The sequence below is a fragment of the Cebidichthys violaceus genome, unplaced genomic scaffold (assembly GCF_023349555.1).
Source record: "Cebidichthys violaceus isolate CVI_PGR_0920_01 unplaced genomic scaffold, fCebVio1.0.p SCAF_69, whole genome shotgun sequence".
Lineage (NCBI taxonomy): Eukaryota > Metazoa > Chordata > Actinopteri > Perciformes > Stichaeidae > Cebidichthys > Cebidichthys violaceus.
Window position 1 is genome coordinate 852,023 of NW_027176916.1, and position 19,428 is coordinate 871,450.

Sequence of the window (19,428 nt, forward strand, 5' to 3'; positions counted from 1 at the left end):
TTTATATTGGACATTCTTCAGCTGAAACCTACTGTTTCTTTAATCTGCTGCTGGTTTGTCCGCTGGCTCGGCTCTGAGCCGTCGGCCTCTTCGCAGGTCAATCCGAGGTCATCTCACAAAACGCCAGGATTATTGCTGCCTTCGCCGTCTGTGGTTAAAAACAAACAAAGAACTTGGAAGAACTCATTAGTTTCTTTAAAGATGTCATAGTTGTAGCTTTCCTCTGTTCACTGTCAAACACTATTAAAAAATCTAGTAGAACAATAAACCACACAACCAAATGCCTGCTAAGCGCATGACAGTCCATTATCCTCGCTAGCAAATTCTAGAATGCTAACACGCTACACTAAAGCTAAATATTGGTGTCTACCAAACATTTATATTTACTAATATCACTGTCAGTACTTGGATATATATATATATATATATATATATACTGTAAATATATATATGTGTATATATGATAGTAATTCATTGGATAATCACTGTGAGCATGTTAGCACACCGACATTAGCACCTAATGCTAGCTCAAAGCAGACATTCCGTCATCCTCGCTTGCAAATGCTAGAATGCTAACACGCAACACCAAAATAGCTAAATATTTGTCTGCCAAACATTTATATTCACTAATATCACTGTCAGTACTTGGAGATTTATAAAAAAGATAGTAATTAATTGGATAATCATGGTGAGCATGTTAGCACACCGACATTAGCACCTAATGCTAGCTCAAAGCAGACGTTCCATTATCATTTATAGCAAACGTTAGCATGCTAACACGCTTAATTAAGACGGTGAACATTATACCTGCTTTTTGCATTATTTTTACTTGTATCATTATTAGTACTAGGATACATTAATACATATTGTATTAAGATAGTAATAAATAGCAATTCCTGAGCTTGTTTTAAATTAAACATCACCGTTAATGTCAGTTACATAAATAAATCAAGAAATAGCGATGTCATTGTGAACATGTTAGCATGCTAACGTTAGCAAATGTTAGCATGCTAAAACGCTACGCTAAGATGGTGATAATGAATTACAATTTCTACTGTCAACAGTCAGTTTGTGGGGACACAAATACATTAAGGAATAAACATTAACATCATTGTGAGCATGTTAGCATGCTAACATTTGCTAACGTAAGCGTCAGGTTCCAAGATGGTGACAACGGTAAATATACCTCTTACACTTTATTTTGGCGGGACTTGGAGTATATAACACATAAATATATTAAGATTGTGATATATAGCCTTGTCATTGTGCTATGTTAGCATGCCACCGTTAGCATTTTGCTAGGACAACTCCGCCTGCCCGTTTTAATTTGGCCAATAATAAATATATTGATGAAGAATACTTACACATAAAATATGTTATATCTGTCAAACAATATATTCATGGCACCGATTAATTGAAAGTATTAATAGCATTTGACAATGGAAAAAAAGCACCTTTTTAGTATAATTTCCACATCAAAAGTCACTAAAACAGGATGACGTGAGGCTTGAAACCCATTTTATTATGACAAATGTACAAGATCAGATTCATATGAAATAACAGTAAAGTTAACAAAAAATGTAAGGAGCAGACAAAACACCAACAACCAGTCTACTAGCATCTATACACAGTGGACAGGGTGTCTTTCCTTCCAGATTCGCCATGAGGTAAATAGGAAACTTAACACTTCAGTCATTGGCACCGACTTCCTCCTTTAATCCCATCGCAGCCTTTTATTTATCTCACTCCTCTCTCGTCTACGCAGGTCTCGCTACAGGTTATTTCATAACCGTGAGATACATATTAATACGTTTTCTCCTCGTCTCTGTGGAGAATTTAAAACAGGGTTACATACAGCACACGGACACCCACGTTCCTTTACCCTCGACTCAACCCACCAGAACACATACCTCTATTATTACATTTGTAGAATTGGGTTTTTTTTTCTTCTATATTCTGTCCAGCTAATCTAAAAGCTAAATATGTGTATGTGTGTGTGTGTGTGTGTGTGTGTGTGTGTGTGTGTGTGTGTGTGTGTGTGTAGAAGCCAAAGTTGTGTGCACTGCAAAGCAGCACATATAGGGTTTTTTTTTGTCGTGGAAGTCTTGGCCATCGCCGGGTTTTTATAACGGTATGATAAATAGAGTGGTTTATTTCCTCTGTGAAGACCATGCTGAGACTAATTTACAAAATATTTTACAAACAGGCTTGATTTTCTCGCTTGAATCTGATTCAGCTGTCCTAGATTATTTTCTAGATAATCCTCTCTCTCTCTCTCTCTTTCCCCCCCGAGCTTCTGTAACATGCCTTTAGTAGGTCAGTGCATGCTTACCTATGCAGTTTCACTGCAAAACGATGAGATTCTGCGGCGTCTACGTCTCAAGTCCTTCAGCTCTAACGCAATCGGGAGATCCTTAAAAACATGCCGAAGTTTTCTGGGTTTGTTACAAAAAAAAACAACAGTTGTGCCAATATTACTTTCCCTACAAAAGAAAACGATTAAAAACTCATGCAATCCTAAAAGAATTGCCCAATATATTTTTTTTCCCATGATTAAAAAAATGCCTCTAAATATATTACAGCCAAAAAACTACAGATATACACACAGACTGGTTCCAGCAGAGGTCAGTGAAGTCATTGGTTTGTTTTTTGTTTTTTTTTCTGTCCATTTTCCCCTCATTCAAAAAGCTGCATCCGCACTAACCGCTTTAAAAATAACAAATTATTCCACTAAGTTGGTTATTTTTGCACAATCTCGATTTGGTTTGAGGTCTTAAAAAGTCGGCGGTTAACTGCAACCTGACCCAACGTTAACTCAAGATCATGAAAATAGAGAACGTGAATATAAACACGGGAAGATACGGGGGGATGGATAAGAAAACAAAGAAAACAAAAAGAAAAGAAAGAAAACAAAAACAAAAAGAAAACAAAGAGAAAACAAAGAAAAGAAAAAGAAAACAAAGAAAAAACAAAAAGAAAACAAAGAGAAAACAAAAAGAAAACAAAGAAAATAAAAAGAAAACAAAGAGAAAACAAAGAAAACAAAGAGAAAACAAAGAGAAAACAAAGAAAACAAAAAGAAAACAAAGAGAAAACAAAGAGAAAACAAAAAGAAAACAAAGAGAAAACAAAGAGAAAACAAAGAGAAGAGGTGTTTTTGGGGTGTTTTTAGAGCTTAGTGTTGTTTTTGTTAAAAGCGGTTTTGCAGGTTTTTGAACCTTTCTATGAAGGACAATGTACAAATAAAAAATAAGACACTTTACATTTCGCTCAGAGAGACAACAAATAAAAGATGATATACAAAAAAAAAATACATTATTAAAAAATAAAAACCACAAAAGTTAACATAAATGTAATAACTGGAAACTAGACTAGAGCTCAAGATTAGGAGCGTTTGTTAACCCAAACAAAGTCAACAGAGGGTTCACCACTGATACTGATGGCAGCGCACATAGTTAAAATAATTATATATGTATACAATATACAAAAGCTACTCTATCAGTCAACAAAACGTTGCGGGGGTGGGCTGACAAAGGAAGGTTGGTCGACTAGTTTTTAGTCTAGAAAGTTATTCGACAAGAATAAATAGTCTCATCTAAAGCTTTCACACATGATGTTTAAAGGACAATAATAAGAGAAGAGCTTGATGCAATAGTTTGACATTAGAGTTAGATACCGCTTTCATCGTAAAAAAACGTATCCCAGCGTTACATATTAGGCTCTGGTTTAAAGTTGGTTAGCTTAGCTTAGCACAAACAGCTAGCCTTGCTTTGCTTAAAAGGTAACAAAATGCACCAACCGTCACCTCAAAAGCTCTTGAATTAACACCTTATGTCTCATCTGTTGTGTAAAATAGACAATTTTCTGATTTTTTTTCTGATTATGAGTCTGCAAATCAACATTTTTTGTGAAGATTTAACAAACGAGACATAATGAGCCACAGACGTGACGGCGGGCAGACTTTGTTACTCGAGGACTGGATTTTGTGGGGGTAAACGGTATTCTCGCGATAATCATCAAACTTTCCTGAAGTACCTCTGAAAGTGACAAAATAAAAATGACTTAAAAACACATTCCTGTTTCTATACATGTTGGACATAGCTAGCTGTTAGCATAGCATAGTCACGATAGCGAGAAGCAAACAACCTGGTTCTCTGGTCCCGTTTGACCAGTAGAAAGAGGCTCCTTTTGTAGCTAAGCTAAGCTAAGCTAACTAGCTGCTGCCTGGAGTCAAATAAATGATCACTTTTTCCCAAAATGTAAAACTATTCTTTTTAAGGGATAAAACGTACCACCAAGACTGTTTTTCAAATAGACGCCCTGAACTTTAAATCTTTTCATTTTCCATCGATGTCAGAGGAGAACGTGATTTGTAGATAAAAACTAAAAACGGGATTATGCGAGAGGAGGGAGGCGGTTTGGCAGTGGAGCTGGATGACGACGACGACGACGAGGATAAACGGATCATTAACAAACAAATGAGCGTTGATTGTTTGGTGCCTTCGTTGTAGAACAATCCCACAGGGACAGACTGGTGATCCAGGTCTTTGCTGAGACTCGAGGTCCAGACGACACACGTAAAAAGGACGATAAGGAGGTGTTGTTGGGGGGGGGGGAATAATAAAGTTAAGCAATATAAAAATACAATACCACAAAAAAAGGAAACAGTACACGATTATTATTTTTTTTTACAAGTCTTCGTTATTGCAGACGTAATCCACGAGGTCTGTGACTCCTAGCAGGTCGTCTTCGTCTTCCTCCTGCGGCGCCACCTCCTGGCCGACCTGACCGTTTGGCGCAATGGCAACAGCTGGTGCGATGGAGCTGATGTTTTTGGGTTGCTCCAGATGTGCGGCGAGGCTGGGGGCGGCAGGCCGGCCGACGAGGCCCTCGAGGCTCTTTATGGAGCTCTGTCCGTTGGTGGGCGGCAGCTCCGCCGGACTGCAGTCCACTTGGTTTGTTCCCTTTGACTCCTCGTCTGCTTTTTCAGCTGCTTTCTTCTCCTTCGTTTCCTCCTCTTTCTCCTCCTCCTTTTCCTCCTTCTCCTTCTCCTCCTCCTCCTCGCTGTCGTCGGAGTCGATGCGGTTCACGCGTTTACGCACCGGACGGTCCTCCTCCTCCGACGATTCGTCCGAGTCGTCGTCTGACTCGTCGTCCTCGGAGGCTCTCCTGCGCTTGAGGGCGAGTCGTCGGCGCCGCTGCCGGGTGTCGTCCTCCGAGGAGTCGGCTCTCCTCTTCAGCCGCCGGTCCCTCGACTCCTCCTCGGAGCCTCTGGAGGAACTCGCTGTGGAGAAAAGAAAACAACCGTCAGCCTGGAGTTCTGCCACGATCACCGGGATACACAAAACCGACCGTCGATGCGAATGAGATACACAAACAAACCTCTCCTTTATCAATATCATATCCACATATGTGATGCGCGCTGAATACAGGTAAAACACATCAATAATTCAAAACGTAGTATTGTACAGTAGCTACACATGACAAATGATCAGATTTCTGAGTATAGCTTCAGATTAAGTATGTATATATCTAACACATAGTGAGGTTTCTTATCAAGAGTGTCTTAATGTCACTGTCCGTGGTGCTGAACACACTTTCTAAGCCAGCAGCTACTTTAGTTCGGACGGATCTTTTAGTTGGTCATTTTGTAATATATTTTACACGACATATTAGACTCGAGTACTAAATCTGCTGCGTGTCCGTGACTGACCCTCGCTGTCGGAGCTGTCCTGGCGTCCTCTGGGCTTCATCTTGGCCCGGTTGGTTTCTGCCTGAGAGCCTTCGGACTCGGACGTCTCGTGGTAGTTGACCCGCTTCTTCTGACTCCGCCGAGACCGCCGTCGACTCATGTCCAGATCGCTGTCGCTGTATTCGCTGGAGCCTTCGGTCACTGGACACACAAAATAATAATAATAATATTAACAATCATAACGGGTGTTGTTATTAAAGTGTCTTAAAGCTGCATTCTCTCTAGTGTCCACCAGGGGGCGACTCCTCTGGTCGTACAGAAGTCTAGTCTAAAATGACTCTACTTCTCTCTTGATTTATTCCCTCAGTAAACATTGTAAACATGAGTTTATGGTCTCAATCTCTAGTTTACAGTCTTCTTCAATACAGCATGATGTTCATTTAGTACATTATGCTCCATTTAGAGTCAAACAGACCATAAAAAGACAAACTTAATAAAATATACCTATTTCATCTTCATCCTCCTCGTCCGTTTCCTCCTCTTCATCGTCCGAGTACCCTCTCGGTCTTCGCCGCTTTCTGGAGCTCCGCCTCCGTTTCAGTGTCTTCATGCGGCGCGAAGAACTCTTCCGCTTTCTGTCCAAGTCACTGTTGCTGTTCTCCGACTCGCCTTCCGTGTCGTTTTCGGACACGACAAACTCTTCTTCCGAGCTGCACCGACACGCCGACAAACGCGTTAAATGTAAAATGTAAAATGTTTGACGTGACAGAGTGTTCAGGACTCCGCTACGAGTTTACATGAACTCACCTTTCACTGATGCGAAACTCTTCCTCGCTCTCCTCCTCGTCCACGGTGCTGTCGCTGTCCAGATCGTTCAGCCGCCGGCGTTTTTTCCTGCGCGGGCCGGCTGGAGGCGGAGGCGGCCGGCCGTTCTCTTTGCCCTCCTCTGCTTCCTGAAGGATGGTGGACATGTCCTTTCCTCTGTGCCCCGTGATGTTGGCCATGTCTTTACCCCGACCAGCTCCTGTGAAAACAAGAAAAAACCTGCATCATTTCCTCACGATCTTAAAAAAAAAAAAAAAAAGAGACAGTTCAACAGTGTTACTGGGGATCATGTGACTATTTTGTGAGCTTCAGGAGAAGCCGGTCTTTCCCAATCTTTCTCTCTAACTCATTTTGGCATTCTTCTACGTTATTTAGACAAACGACAGCAGATAAGATGCAACACGGGTCCCGAGGCCCGAACTGAAGCTGGTAGAATGCGGTTATTCTGGCATGTTGCTGGAACCGCTCGGCTCCTGAGGCGCTGCGTAGAACGTCCTCTAAAGACCGGTAACTCGCGTCCTCGTACCTCCGCCCTCTGCTTCCTTGATGTCTTCCTCGATCGCCTCCTCGATCGCCTCGTCGAACTCATCAAATCTGTGAAATCAACATCAACAAAGACAATAAATATAGATTTATATAGTAATATATTTTTACAAATTTCTTGGTCTTATATTCTAAAATAAACATTTATTTTGTAGTTGTACACTCAACAAATCATCTAAAACAAGAACCATTCATTGTAAAAAAAATAATAAAAAAATTTGCATATAAAAACCCCCAAAAGAATAATTTACTTTGATCAAATATTAGTACATAGACCTGTAGCTGATGGATTTCTTCGTCCTCGTTGACCGTCGACCCCAGCTCTTCCTCCTCTTCGTTTCCTTCTTCTCTTTGATGATGATCTCCGGCTTCTCTTCCTCCACCTCCCCCTGAAAGGAGCGAGCGTTAGTCGACTACCGTCAACCACCAACGGGTTAATACAGGGATCAGTTCAGCAAGTGTGCAGACAAGGAACAGAAAAAGGACACAGGAAAGGAGACAGACAAGGAAAAGAAGGACACAGACAAGGAAAAGAAAAAGGACACAGACAAGGATGCAGACAAGAAAAAGAAAAAGGACACAGACAAGGAAAAGAAAAAGGACACAGACAAGGATACAGACAAGAAAAAGAAAAAGGACACAGACAAGGAAAAGAAAAAGGACACAGACAAGGATGCAGACAAGAAAAAGAAAAAGGACACAGACAAGGATACAGACAAGGAAAAGAAAAAGGACACAGACAAGGATGCAGACAAGAAAAAGGACACAGACAAGGATACAGACAAGGAAAAGAAAAAGGACACAGACAAGGATACAGACAAGAAAAAGAAAAAGGACACAGACAAGGAAAAGAAAAAGGACACAGCAAAGGATGCAGACAAGGAAAAGAAAAAGGACACAGCAAAGGATACAGACAAGGAAAAGAAAAAGGACACAGCAAAGGATGCAGACAAGGAAAAGAAAAAGGATACAGACAAGGACAAGAAAAAGGACACAGCAAAGGATACAGACAAGGAAAAGAAAAAGGACACAGACAAGGATAAGAAAAAGGACACAGCAAAGGATACAGACAAGGAAAAGAAAAAGGACACAGACAAGGATAAGAAAAAGGACACAGCAAAGGATACAGACAAGGAAAAGAAAAAGGACACAGACAAGGAAAAGAAAAAGGATACAGACAAGGAAAAGAAAAAGGACACAGACATCATGCACTTACTGAGGGCGTGATGATGTTTTCGAGGCTGATTCCAACGTAAATGAGACGCTCTTTCCTGGAGGAGAAACACATTAAGAAAGCTTTTCAATGGGGATAATAAACAAAACCATACTTTTCACTATACGTTATAAAAATTAGCATTTGTGTTGGTGTTCAAATGCTGGCAGCACAGCAAAGCTTTTACTGTGAAGGAGCTGAAATTTCACAATAAAAGCTAAGATCGAACTTGTATTAACCCTGAACAAAAGTCTTGTGCCAGAGTTTGATCAAAGATCACAACAGAAGAATAAGAAACAAAAACAATACAAATATGAACACATATATGGACAAAAGAGTAATAATGATTCAGCCTAAAAGACGTAACACTAGAATAGGAATGAGAGCAACGTAAATAAATAAAGTTAAGAGTTGAGATGAACTAAAATGTCTCACCTCCTCTCGGCCCGCTCCTTCTTCTTCAAAGCAGCGTCGAGGTTCGTCAGCTGCTCTTCTAGTTTGTCGCAGAGCAGCTTCTGCAGAGGGAGGATGAACGAGGGGGAAACATTAGAACGCATTTCTGTATTTCTGTACAATCTGCTTTTCATGCGCGGCGCTCCGACTGCTGCGTACGTGTTGACAGGGCGGACAGAACCACTCTCCGTCGGGGATGATCATGAGCGGAGGCCTCAGGCAGGCGGTGTGGTAGCCGCTGTCACACGAGTCACACAGCAAGATCTGGAAAAAAAAATCAATCAATCAATCAATCAATAAAACCACCAAACTGTCTTCATTCATGTGTTTTATGTTGATCACTGAATATCGTTGGGATTTGGAGCGTTGGTCGAAATAAAACAAGACATTTAAAGGACGTCAACGTGGGTTTCTGCAGATTGTTGATGATTTAAAAAGGATCTTAAAGTAATAGTTCAACCAAAAACACCATGAATTGTAAATAGTCCTCATTTCCCGGGACTCTCTACGGCTCCTGAAAACGTTTCCTATGGAATAACGTGATCCATCTCTATCAAATAACGTTTTGAATTGACGACCCGCCTACAGGTAAAGCCTTTAAACCTTCAGATAGGGCTGTGAAAATTAGACGACATTTAAAATATTCCTTCTTAAAAACACATTCAAATATCTGTTTTTTTGCCCATTAAAGCCACGCTTTAACCCCGACTCACCCTCCCGACAATCGGAGGACGAATCCAGTACCTTCCTGGATTCTCTCCTCGTGGTCGGTACCGGTGTTCGGCCCAGACCATCTGGTAATCTGACGGGTTTACACTCTTAGAGATTGTGATGATTTTCACTTGTTTACCTTATTTTTTATGGGTCAATTTGTCTTAAAATCTATTTTTCTGTCTTTGGCCTTGATAATATATAGATATTTCTGTCCTATACGTCTTCTGTCTCCCTCGTTCCCTTTCCTTTCTGCCCGTGACTCACTTTTTTAAAATCTGGTTACTTGATAAATGCATGTAGACATCGCTTGAACCCACCAGCTCAGGGTGATTTGGTAGACCGCAGTGTTTGCACGGGTCGTCGTTGGGCGGCAGGTCGTCGTCCGACGACGTCGAGGAGTCCGAGCTTCGTCTTTCTCGGTTGCGGTTCCGCCTCTTCCGGCTTCGCTCCACCTTGTAGTCTTCGTCGCTGTCGTCCTCGCTGTCCTCCTCGTCGTCCTCGCTGGACTCCTCGTCGCTGTCGTCGTCGTCCTCGGAGCCTTTCTTTTTACGGCGCGTTCTCGTGTTGGACCACCGAACCCTCCGTCTCTTCCTCCCCTTGAAGAATGAAAGTCAAACTCGTGTGGTGAGAAGGCAGCGTTACCTATTTGATGAAACTTTCACAACAGGCGCTTTGAGAAAGACGGAAATGGTCTTACCTTAGGTTTGGGCTGACCCTCCTGATCAACCTTTTTCTCTCTTGGTTTCTTTTGAACAGCTTTCACCTCCTCCTCTTCCTCCTCCTCCTCCTCCTCCTCCTCTTCCTTCTCACCCTTGTCGTCTTCGTTCTTCTCGGCCGGCGATGCAGCTTGAGACTTCTCCGCCTTCCTGTCGTGGATCTCCACGGCCTTCGGCGTGGGTCTGGAGATCCTCGGTGACCTCCGGAGAGATCTCCCCGTGTTGGTGTCTGACTCGGAGTCTTGTCTCTCGTCTCTCTGAAGCTCAGCTTTCCTCCGGTGGCCTCGGGGCTTGATCCTCCGACGGGACGTCAGAGTTCCTCCGCCGTTCCTCACCTCTTTCTTCGCTGCAGAGTCCTCTTCTTCACTTTTGCCGTCCTCGTCAGCCGGTTCTTTGTCTGGACGAACGTCTTTCTCCGTTTCAGTTGAGGATTTGCCGTCGAGGTCTTTGCTCACATTTTGAGAACCGGATTTCTCCAATCTGGTGGATGTTTCGATCTCTTTATGAGCCCGTTTGTTCTCTTTTGTTTCATCCGGTTTTGAAAGTTTACCCGCGGTGGAATCCTTTTGGTTTTCTTCGTCTTGACACAGATGTTTCTCACCGTCATTCTTTTGTTTTTCCTTGTCTGTGTCCTTTTTCTTTTCAATGTCTGTGTCCTTTTTCTGTTCCTTGTCTGTGTCCGTTTTCTTTTCAATGTCTGTGTCCTTGTCTGTGTCCTTTTTCTTTTCCTTGTCTGTGTCCTTTTTCTTTTCAATGTCTGTGTCCTTTTTCTTTTCCTTGTCTGTGTCCTTTTTCTGTTCCTTGTCTGTGTCCTTTTTCTTTTCAATGTCTGTGTCCTTTTTCTTTTCCTTGTCTGTGTCCTTTTTCTGTTCCTTGTCTGTGTCCTTTTTCTGTTCCTTGTCTGTGTCCTTTTTCTGTTCCTTGTCTGTGTCCTTTTTCTTTTCCATGTCTGTGTCCTTTTTCTTGTTAATGTCTGTATCCTTGTCTGTGTCCTTTTTCTTTTCCTTGTCTGTGTCCTTTTTCTTTTCAATGTCTGTATCCTTGTCTGTGTCCTTTTTCTTGTTAATGTCTGTGTCCTTGTCTGTGTCCTTTTTCTGTTCCTTGTCTGTGTCCTTTTTCTGTTCCTTGTCTGTGTCCTTTTTCTGTTCCTTGTCTGTGTCCTTTTTCTTTTCCTTGTCTGTGTCCTTTTTCTTTTCCTTATCGGTATCCTTTTTCTTGTTAATGTCTGTATCCTTGTCTGTGTCCTTTTTCTTGTTAATATCTGTGTCCTTGTCTGTGTCCTTTTTCTTGTTAATATCTGTGTCCTTGTCTGTGTCCTTTTTAATGACTGTATCCATGTCCTTTTTCTGTTCCTTGTCCGTGTCCTTTTTCTTGTTAATGTCTGTATCCTTGCCTGTGTCCTTTTTCTGTTCCTTGTCTGTGTCCTTTTTCTTATCAATGTCTGTGTCCTTTTTCTTGTTAATGTCTGTATCTTTGTCTGTGTCCTTTGTAATGACTGTATCCTTGTCCTTTTTCTGTTCCTTGTCTGTGTCCTTTTTCTGTTCCTTGTCTGTGTCCTTTTTCTGTTCCTTGTCTGTGTCCTTTGTAATGACTGTATCCTTGTCCTTTTTCTGTTCCTTGTCTGTGTCCTTTGTAATGACTGTATCCTTGTCCTTTTTCTGTTCCTTGTCTGTGTCCTTTTTAATGACTGTATCCTTGTCCTTTTTCTGTTCCTTGTCTGTGTCCTTTTTCTTGTTAATGTCTGTATCCTTGTCTGCGTCCTTCTTCAGTTCCTCGTCTGCGTCCTTCTTCCTCTCTGATGGCGGACGCTCTGCCTCTGTATTTCTAGCTTCCTGTTCTGTTTCTGGTCTTTCAGTCTTTTTATCACTTTCTTTAGAGACGGGTGTCCTCTCAACGACGCCGGATGGTTTATCTTTCCTTACAGATGCTTCCTCTGTCCTACGTGCGGCCGAGTTACCCTCAGCTTTGTCCTCTTGTGGCTTTAAACGTTTAACGGCTTCACAGTTGACCGTCTTCTTTACACCTTCAGGTGTTCTACTCATGGTCTCAGAGGATGCACCGGCTCTCTCCGTCTCTGTGACGTCAGGTTGACCCGACGCCTCTAACTTTTTAATAACAGAAGACTTCACGCTCTCTTCAGCGCTGGGTCTTCCTTCTGCTTTCTCACCGGTAACTGGTTTCTCCGCCTTTTTAAGGACTCTGTGGACCGTCTCATCGGCGTCTTTTAGCATGTCCGTCTTTTTAATGACGGACGTCGAGTCAGCAGATTTCTTTGCGGCGTCTCTGTCCGTTGTCTTGACGACTCCTGGCTCCTCTTTAGCCGTGGATTGCTCTGCGTTAGTCTCGCGCGGCGCCATTTCTTTTCCGTCACTCGTTCCCGTTTGCTTCGCCGCCCCTACGTTCTCTGACGTCTTGGTTTCTTGGGTCTCGCTCGACTGCGATGGTTTCTCCGACTCCCCGGTTTTATTTGACGCCTCGTCTACTGCGCGAGACTCTTTTGTAGTTTCTGTCATTTTGTCTTGCTCTTCACGATTGGACGGCTTCCCCGGTGCGTCGCTCACGTCTTTAGCAGAAGGCGGCGGTTCTTTCGGAGACGCTTTCTTTCCCGTCGGCGCAGAGCTTTCCCGTTCTACCCGCACATCTGGACTCTTCCGGCCCGAGTCCTCTTTGTTCGATGCGACTGAGAGCTTCTCTGCACTGCGAGCTTCGTCCCGGTTACCCGTCCCGTCCTCCTCCTCGGTGATTTGAGAGTCCTTCTCTGTGTTTTCCACAGATTTACCAGCAGCCGCTTCAGTCTGCGGCTCTTTGTCGACGTCTCTCTGAGGCGAACGAGTCTGGAGAGCTTTCTCCGGCGCAGCCTGGACTTCTCCATTGACGTTCAAAATCTGCGCTTTCTTTGTCTGTTCGGGAGTCGGGTCCGCTTTAGGAGCGTCTTTGACCTGAGGGACCGACGTGTTTTGCACTATGATGCCGCTGTTCTTCTCAAAGTCTTCAGTGAACTTCATCCCTCTCTTCTTCAGAGGGATTTTGGCCTGTTGGTCGTTCTTCAGAGCTTGCTGGATCTCCTCCGCGCTGCTCTTCTTCGCCTCGTCCGCCTTTTCCGCTTTTACCGACACGCCCGGCGTCTCGGGGACGGTTTCGCTCGTTGTCGCCGAGCTCGTTTTAGCGTCGGACGCCTCCATCGGCTCTTCTTTGATGCTCGCGGCTTTCGCGCCGGCGTCGAGATCCCCCGCGGGTTTCTCCGAATCGAGCTCCGCTTCGCGTTTACCTTCGACGACGCCGTTCACCGACAACTTGGCGTCAGACGCTTCCGATTTCAAGTCGTCTTTCTGCGCTAGGTCCTCGTTGTTTTCCGTCTTTGGCGAGAGCGGACCGACGGCCTTGGTGGAGTCTTTGCTGTCTTCATCCGACGTGTCCTCCGTCTTTTTGACTTCTCCTGTAATGTACACAGGACACAAAGTCACACGGCTGCTTTTAAATGACAGAGACGGGATTCTGTAGCGCGGTTTGAACGTTTGGTCTCAAACAGTTTCACACAGTGAAGTGTGTGTTGGTTGGTTTGTGAGAGCTGGTTCATTAATAAAGGGACAGTTCACCCTAAAATGATCTCACCCGTTTATTAATCTGGATTGTTTTGGTTTTAGAGACGTTTGCTTTATCTCTGATACAAGGAGACTGTATTTCACTCGGTTCTTTAAAGCGCCAAAACAAGACATTTTAAAAAAGAAACTCAACATCAACGTCTCTTTCCAGAAATCATGAGCTGGTTACTGAAGAGAGCAGTTTCATGGAGGAACTACTTTATTCCTACCATGGGTCTGTGTTACTTTTTCAGTATTCAGAAAAGCAGAGAAAAGAAAATGAAAGGATTGCAACACAATAGCAGATCAAAATCTGTAAACAAGTGAAGCGTACGAGTCTTCTCCTCACCCTCAGGCTTGTTTTCTTGATCTCTTTTTAACAGCTCAGGGTCGATTTGTGTCTTCAGCAGAGCCAGAACCTCGGCCAAGTCGTTTCTGTCTCTACAGGAAGAACAGAGCGGACACACGTAATCAGGAAATAACACAAACACCGTCCTCCGCTTCTACAGAAACCACCTAAAGATTCCTTTCACATCACGCAGCGTATCCGCGGCTTACTTGACGATGCATTTCCAGGAGGACCCGTCCAGGTCGTCCTGCTCCTCCAGGTAAACCCTCACGTTGTCGTCCTGGTCCAGCTGGAACCAGTACATCTGGCCGTCTTTGTCCCGGCCGATCGGCTGCAGGCGCATCTTGTCCGGCTCCTCCTCGTTGATGGCGGTTTTGAACTTGACATTTTCGTCAAACTGACACTCGCACAAATACTGGCAGAGAGAAAAACACAACAACATCACCGGGGACTCGAGAGTTATCTTCAGCGAAAGTCAAACTTTCTTGGGTTCGCACTTATTCTGCCGGAGAGATCGTCCCCCTCACGGAGACGCTTACTGAGCGCTTCTAAAAGCAGAGCGACATCGGCACAAACCAGCCGTGGTGATCGCTAAATGCTGACCCGTACTGAATTCAGAAGGTCGTCATATAAAACCAGCGGTCTTACTTTAAGGATCCCCGTCTTGCAGTCCGCCGACAGCTCCTTGTATCCGTGTTGCTCCAGCTCCCACGCCCACGTCGTGTTGACCTCTTGACATATCTGTGAAGAAACGGAGAGATTTAAGAACATCACACCCGAAACCCGTCTCTGGTCTTCTGGTCTTCTGCTCGGTGGACAACGTCACGGTGAGAGGATGTCAAAAATAAGACTCTTAATGGATTCTGTTCTGGTTAAAATATTTAATTTTATTTATTATTTATTAAAGCTTCCATTAGTTTGTGGAGATCTTCTAACGGACAGTTTGAGAGCCTCATGGTGGTGAAATGAAGCAAAAAAAAAAAAAAAACCTGATATTTTTCATAAGAGTAATGGATCAGATGACTAAACGTGTGACGCCATCATCACCAATCTCTGCTCTGTGAGCCAATTGTTTTGATTCATGTAGATATGAAGAGCTCATTCTAATTCTAAGCTCACGAATAAAACACCACCAGTCTTAGTTCAGGTTGATCGTACACTAATGAAAACACAGTTATGAATATTAGATTACATTTCGCACAAATAGATCCCCCGAAATCCTACAAACTCTCCTTTTAAATCCATCCACAAAAAAAACACGACTCAATGAGCTGCTGGATGAGTTTTCTTTATAAACTGGTTTTATTTTTGTACCAATCCGCCAAAAATATGACTCCCCCCCCCAAACTGTTGTTCTACTCCACCTTCATGGACGTGTGTTATGTTGACATGACTATAAAAGCTCGGAGTTCTTCAGGTACCTTCACTAAATACTTCTCCCATCGGTCTGCTGACACAGACTTGCCGATCTTCCTCAGCAGCTTGACGTGAAGGTCGACCAGCAGCTTTGGAACTGAGGAGAGATCACAGAGACGGTTCTTCACAAAGAGTTTGTTAAACGCACGTTGAATGGAGCGTCGCTCCAGATCCACACACAGCGAGCAACAGGGAGAGAAACCATTGATCATCCAGCAGCGGGTTGAAGAAGACCTCTGTCTCCACACAAAGATCTAGAGCTAGCGTCAAAGAAGAAGAAGAAGAGGAGAGCAGCACAGTCTGTGGACACACTGTATAATAAACATAAATCATCATTAGTCTGCAAAACATCTGACATCGTGTTCAATAATGTCTGGTTTCACCATCAACAATATATACACTAAGTTATAATAAATATTGATTTAAAGTGGAGTATTTCTCCAAAATGGCCACTGAAAATAACGTAGTTGGAAGGTTGATCAATAATAATAATAATAATATTAATAATAATAATGTTTTAAAACAAGTGAGAGTTAATTTATACTGAAAACATGAGACACTCAGTCAGGAAGACTTCAGACTGGATCGGCCTCCACAAAACAATATTTAACTTTTCTTTAACAAGTTCAATCTTACATTATGTTGATACATTAATATTGAGTCATTATAACCTACTTACACACCATTATATGTTTGTACTTCATATATTAAGGTATACTACACTATTCTAGTAGTACTATGTGATAGATGCTGTCGGTCAGGTGTAGAGTAATCACAGGTGAGAACATTCTCTGAAGACCTGAACAACCACAACACAGATTAAACAGGTTTACTACTGCTTGAACTCTTAGATGACATTTGAACTATTTGTATATAAAACTATTGAAGCTCAACACTTCTGACCGGTTTCATAGAGACAAACAAAGACACATTGAAATCATGTTAAAACACAACTAAGACAGGTATAATAAATCCAGATATTTAAAGTTATTAAACTTACGTTACACTTCTAACCAGATACTTATTTTAGTAATGACTTTATGACGTTTGTAAGCTTCACTAGTTACTCATTTCTCACTGGATTGGGTTGAAATTTGTAGCGAACATCAAAGAAACATTGAGGATAATGTGCAACATGTTTTCATGTAAACAGTTAGTAATGTTTGACAATAATCAATGGAAATAAATATTTATTTTTCCACCAAACAAAGAATCTTTAATTTTCAAACATTAATATCTCCATAATTTTACATATTCTTGCAACCAAATTTTGTTTCTGCGTAGTATTAACATAGTTATGTCACATCTAGAAGTAATTTAATCCTGCATTAAACTTTACTAACTAAATAAAGGTGAGCTGAAAAATCCACTTTAAGATATTTTAACTATATATTTTCCAAAGACAGATTATTTGAATTATTTTCCATTGTAAATATATATATATATATATATATATATATATATATATATATATATATTTGTACAATACATTATATATTAGTCCATAATTATTATTTTTTATAGTTAATTTCTTATCTTATTTTCTCTTTATTTTGAAAGCTTCCACCGGAAGTCGTCACCATCACCCGGTGGCTTAACGGAAGCTGAGCAAAACCACTACATGGCACAAAATATTTTAACTGTTAAATAAAGTGCACAATCGCGTGCCCGCCAGAGATGATGACATCCTCACCAATTAAATACCAAACTCCACGACGTGTTGCACGAACAATCGCCATCTTTCACCGCCTCAACGTAACTACTATCGACACACAGTTCTTGTCTTGTGTTGTGTTACAAACGGCAGATAAAAGGCTGGAGGAGAAACAATTAAGCCCTATTTCAAAAAAGCTACAAAAGTGAGAGAAAACCTCGAGTAATTCGGTGGGTTCACACCTGAACACTCGATTTGTTTACGAATAGACGCGTTTCCCGCTTCGAGTAACGGCTCTGAGACGCGGTTGAGTTAAATGTAAGGTTAGAAAACCACACAATAACACACAACTGAGCTAACGTAGCTGCTAGCATGCTAGCACGGTATTATCAACGGTTCAAGTCTCTCCTCCTCCTCGTTAGCAGCTGGGTGTCTCGCGGGCCCTCACCTGAGGATGTGTCCTGCAGGTATCTCTCCAGCTGCGGGAAGGTGAGCTCCGGCAAGTCCAACAACACTCCGTACCGCTCCAGGAAGGAGCAAATCACGGCGTAATTTGGACACAAACTGGGGGAAGAACTCGCCGTTGCCGCCGAAGCAGCCATCTTTTTCCACACCAGTGTCAAGCCAGCCGGAATAGAATACACCACTTCCGGTGTCAACAAAATAAAGCGTTGATCGAAACAAGTTTTTTTCTTCCATCTTTTTGTTATTGTTTTGAACTCACAGAACTGTACCCCCCCACCCCCCCTACACATTTATATATTTTTGACTTTTTATTTTATATTCATATTGTGTATAACACTACATAATGCTCCTCCTGTTTTTACAAATGTAATCTGTACAAAATGTAATGAAGGCATCTATATATTATTAAAATTGAGATGTAAACACATACAAAGAATTTGAGTCTGGCAATTAACCAAAGTTCCTCGACCATATAGTTGTTAATATCCTGCTCTTTTTACTTGTATTCAGATTTTATAAGGTTTTATTTTAAACACAAATTAATAAAAGTGACACAAAAACACACTTTTCTGTGAAAAAAGAAAGAAAAAAAGGTAAAAAATTAAAATAAAATAAAAATACAACATAAACTGAACTCGCTTTTAAACTTATCTGCTACTTTCAGTGTGTTACAGTACAGACTTGAACTTTCTTGCGTGTAAACTCAAACTCTGAAGTACTTTTCTGTAGTTTTTTATAGTATTTTTGTTATATTGTAAAATGCACCATTGCTCATAATGTAGAACTCATTCATGACTCATTTGTAATGTGCACCTTTTGTTTAATTTTGTATTCACCTTTTTATTTTTGTAGTTATTTAATAAAACCTATATTATTATTATTATTATTATTATATGTTATTTAAAAGACACAGGTTTCACAGGTTTGTCCCGGTGCCTTGATTCAAGTTTAAATAACACATTAACGGATCAGACGGGACTATTTAATCCGGATTGTTCTACAGAGGTTCAGTCACATTTCTCCAGAAAACTTCTATCTTTGTACATCTCTAAACCACGTGGAGGAAAAGTACCTTTTGTTCCGCTCGCCCCGCCAGCAGAGGGCAGTGTTGAGTCACTTTGAAACATTGTAACATGAAGGAGACTCTGTGAATCACAAGTATTCTTAACCTTTAGTTTCTTTAAGATGCATGTATGCAGTTTAAATGTAATCGTTTTAAATCTATTGTAGCTTCACTTTACGTCGACCTGGATGAGATTAGTGAACTATTATATTATTTGTAGTAACATCCTATATCTCTTATATACATATATATATATTTAGTAAATGTACCATCATCAGATGAATTGTGTTTCTAAGTGTTGCCGTTTATTTTCTCCATTCATTGATTAATTGGTTTGTAAAAATAGTCTAAAATGTTTGTCACAAATACTTTAACATTTTTAATAATATTAAAAAGGAAAAGCAGCAAATCCTCGCATTTGAGAAATTGGAAACAATTAAATGTTTTTAAATAAAAAAAAACAAAAAAACAATAGCTGCTAATTCATTTTCTGTCAATGGACTTATTGATTAATGGACTTATTGTTCCACTACTTGTATAAACGGATGGGTAGTTTTAAACAAAACATCTTATTTTATAAACTCTTCATAATAACATTACAGTACACACATATCTATATCTATAGCTATATCTATAGCTATATCTATATCTATATATATCTATATATCTATATCTATATCTATATATATATATCTATATATATATCTATATATATCTATATATATAGATATATATATATATATA

At 41.3% G+C, this 19,428-nt stretch overlaps 1 protein-coding gene across 1 annotated transcript; it reads right to left on the reverse strand.

The window, feature by feature from the left end:
* Nucleotides 1-1,501: 1,501 nt before the first annotated feature.
* Nucleotides 1,502-17,773, reverse strand: rsf1b.1 (remodeling and spacing factor 1b, tandem duplicate 1). The gene is made up of 16 exons (XM_068735042.1): nucleotides 17,605-17,773; nucleotides 15,508-15,599; nucleotides 14,735-14,827; nucleotides 14,296-14,501; nucleotides 14,087-14,178; nucleotides 10,138-13,592; nucleotides 9,758-10,036; nucleotides 8,886-8,990; nucleotides 8,709-8,788; nucleotides 8,277-8,331; nucleotides 7,337-7,449; nucleotides 7,044-7,111; nucleotides 6,500-6,716; nucleotides 6,197-6,402; nucleotides 5,714-5,893; nucleotides 1,502-5,284 (listed from the first exon to the last, which is right to left on the reverse strand). The coding sequence occupies exons 1-16, from the start codon at nucleotides 17,756-17,758 to the stop codon at nucleotides 4,689-4,691; spliced, it is 5,991 nt and encodes a 1,996-aa protein (XP_068591143.1). The 5' UTR covers nucleotides 17,759-17,773; the 3' UTR covers nucleotides 1,502-4,688.
* Nucleotides 17,774-19,428: the final 1,655 nt, after the last annotated feature.

Bases quoted from the DNA above. Each gene is read 5' to 3' on its own strand.
- rsf1b.1 (XM_068735042.1), bottom strand. From the start codon at position 17,758: ATGGCTGCTTCGGCGGCAACGGCGAGTTCTTCCCCCAGTTTGTGTCCA. The intron at 14,502-14,734 runs GTAAGACCGCTG...TCTCTCTGCCAG, and splicing joins GCAAGACGGGGATCCTTAAA to TATTTGTGCGAGTGTCAGTT. The intron at 8,789-8,885 runs GTACGCAGCAGT...CTCCCTCTGCAG, and splicing joins TCTGTCCGCCCTGTCAACAC to AAGCTGCTCTGCGACAAACT.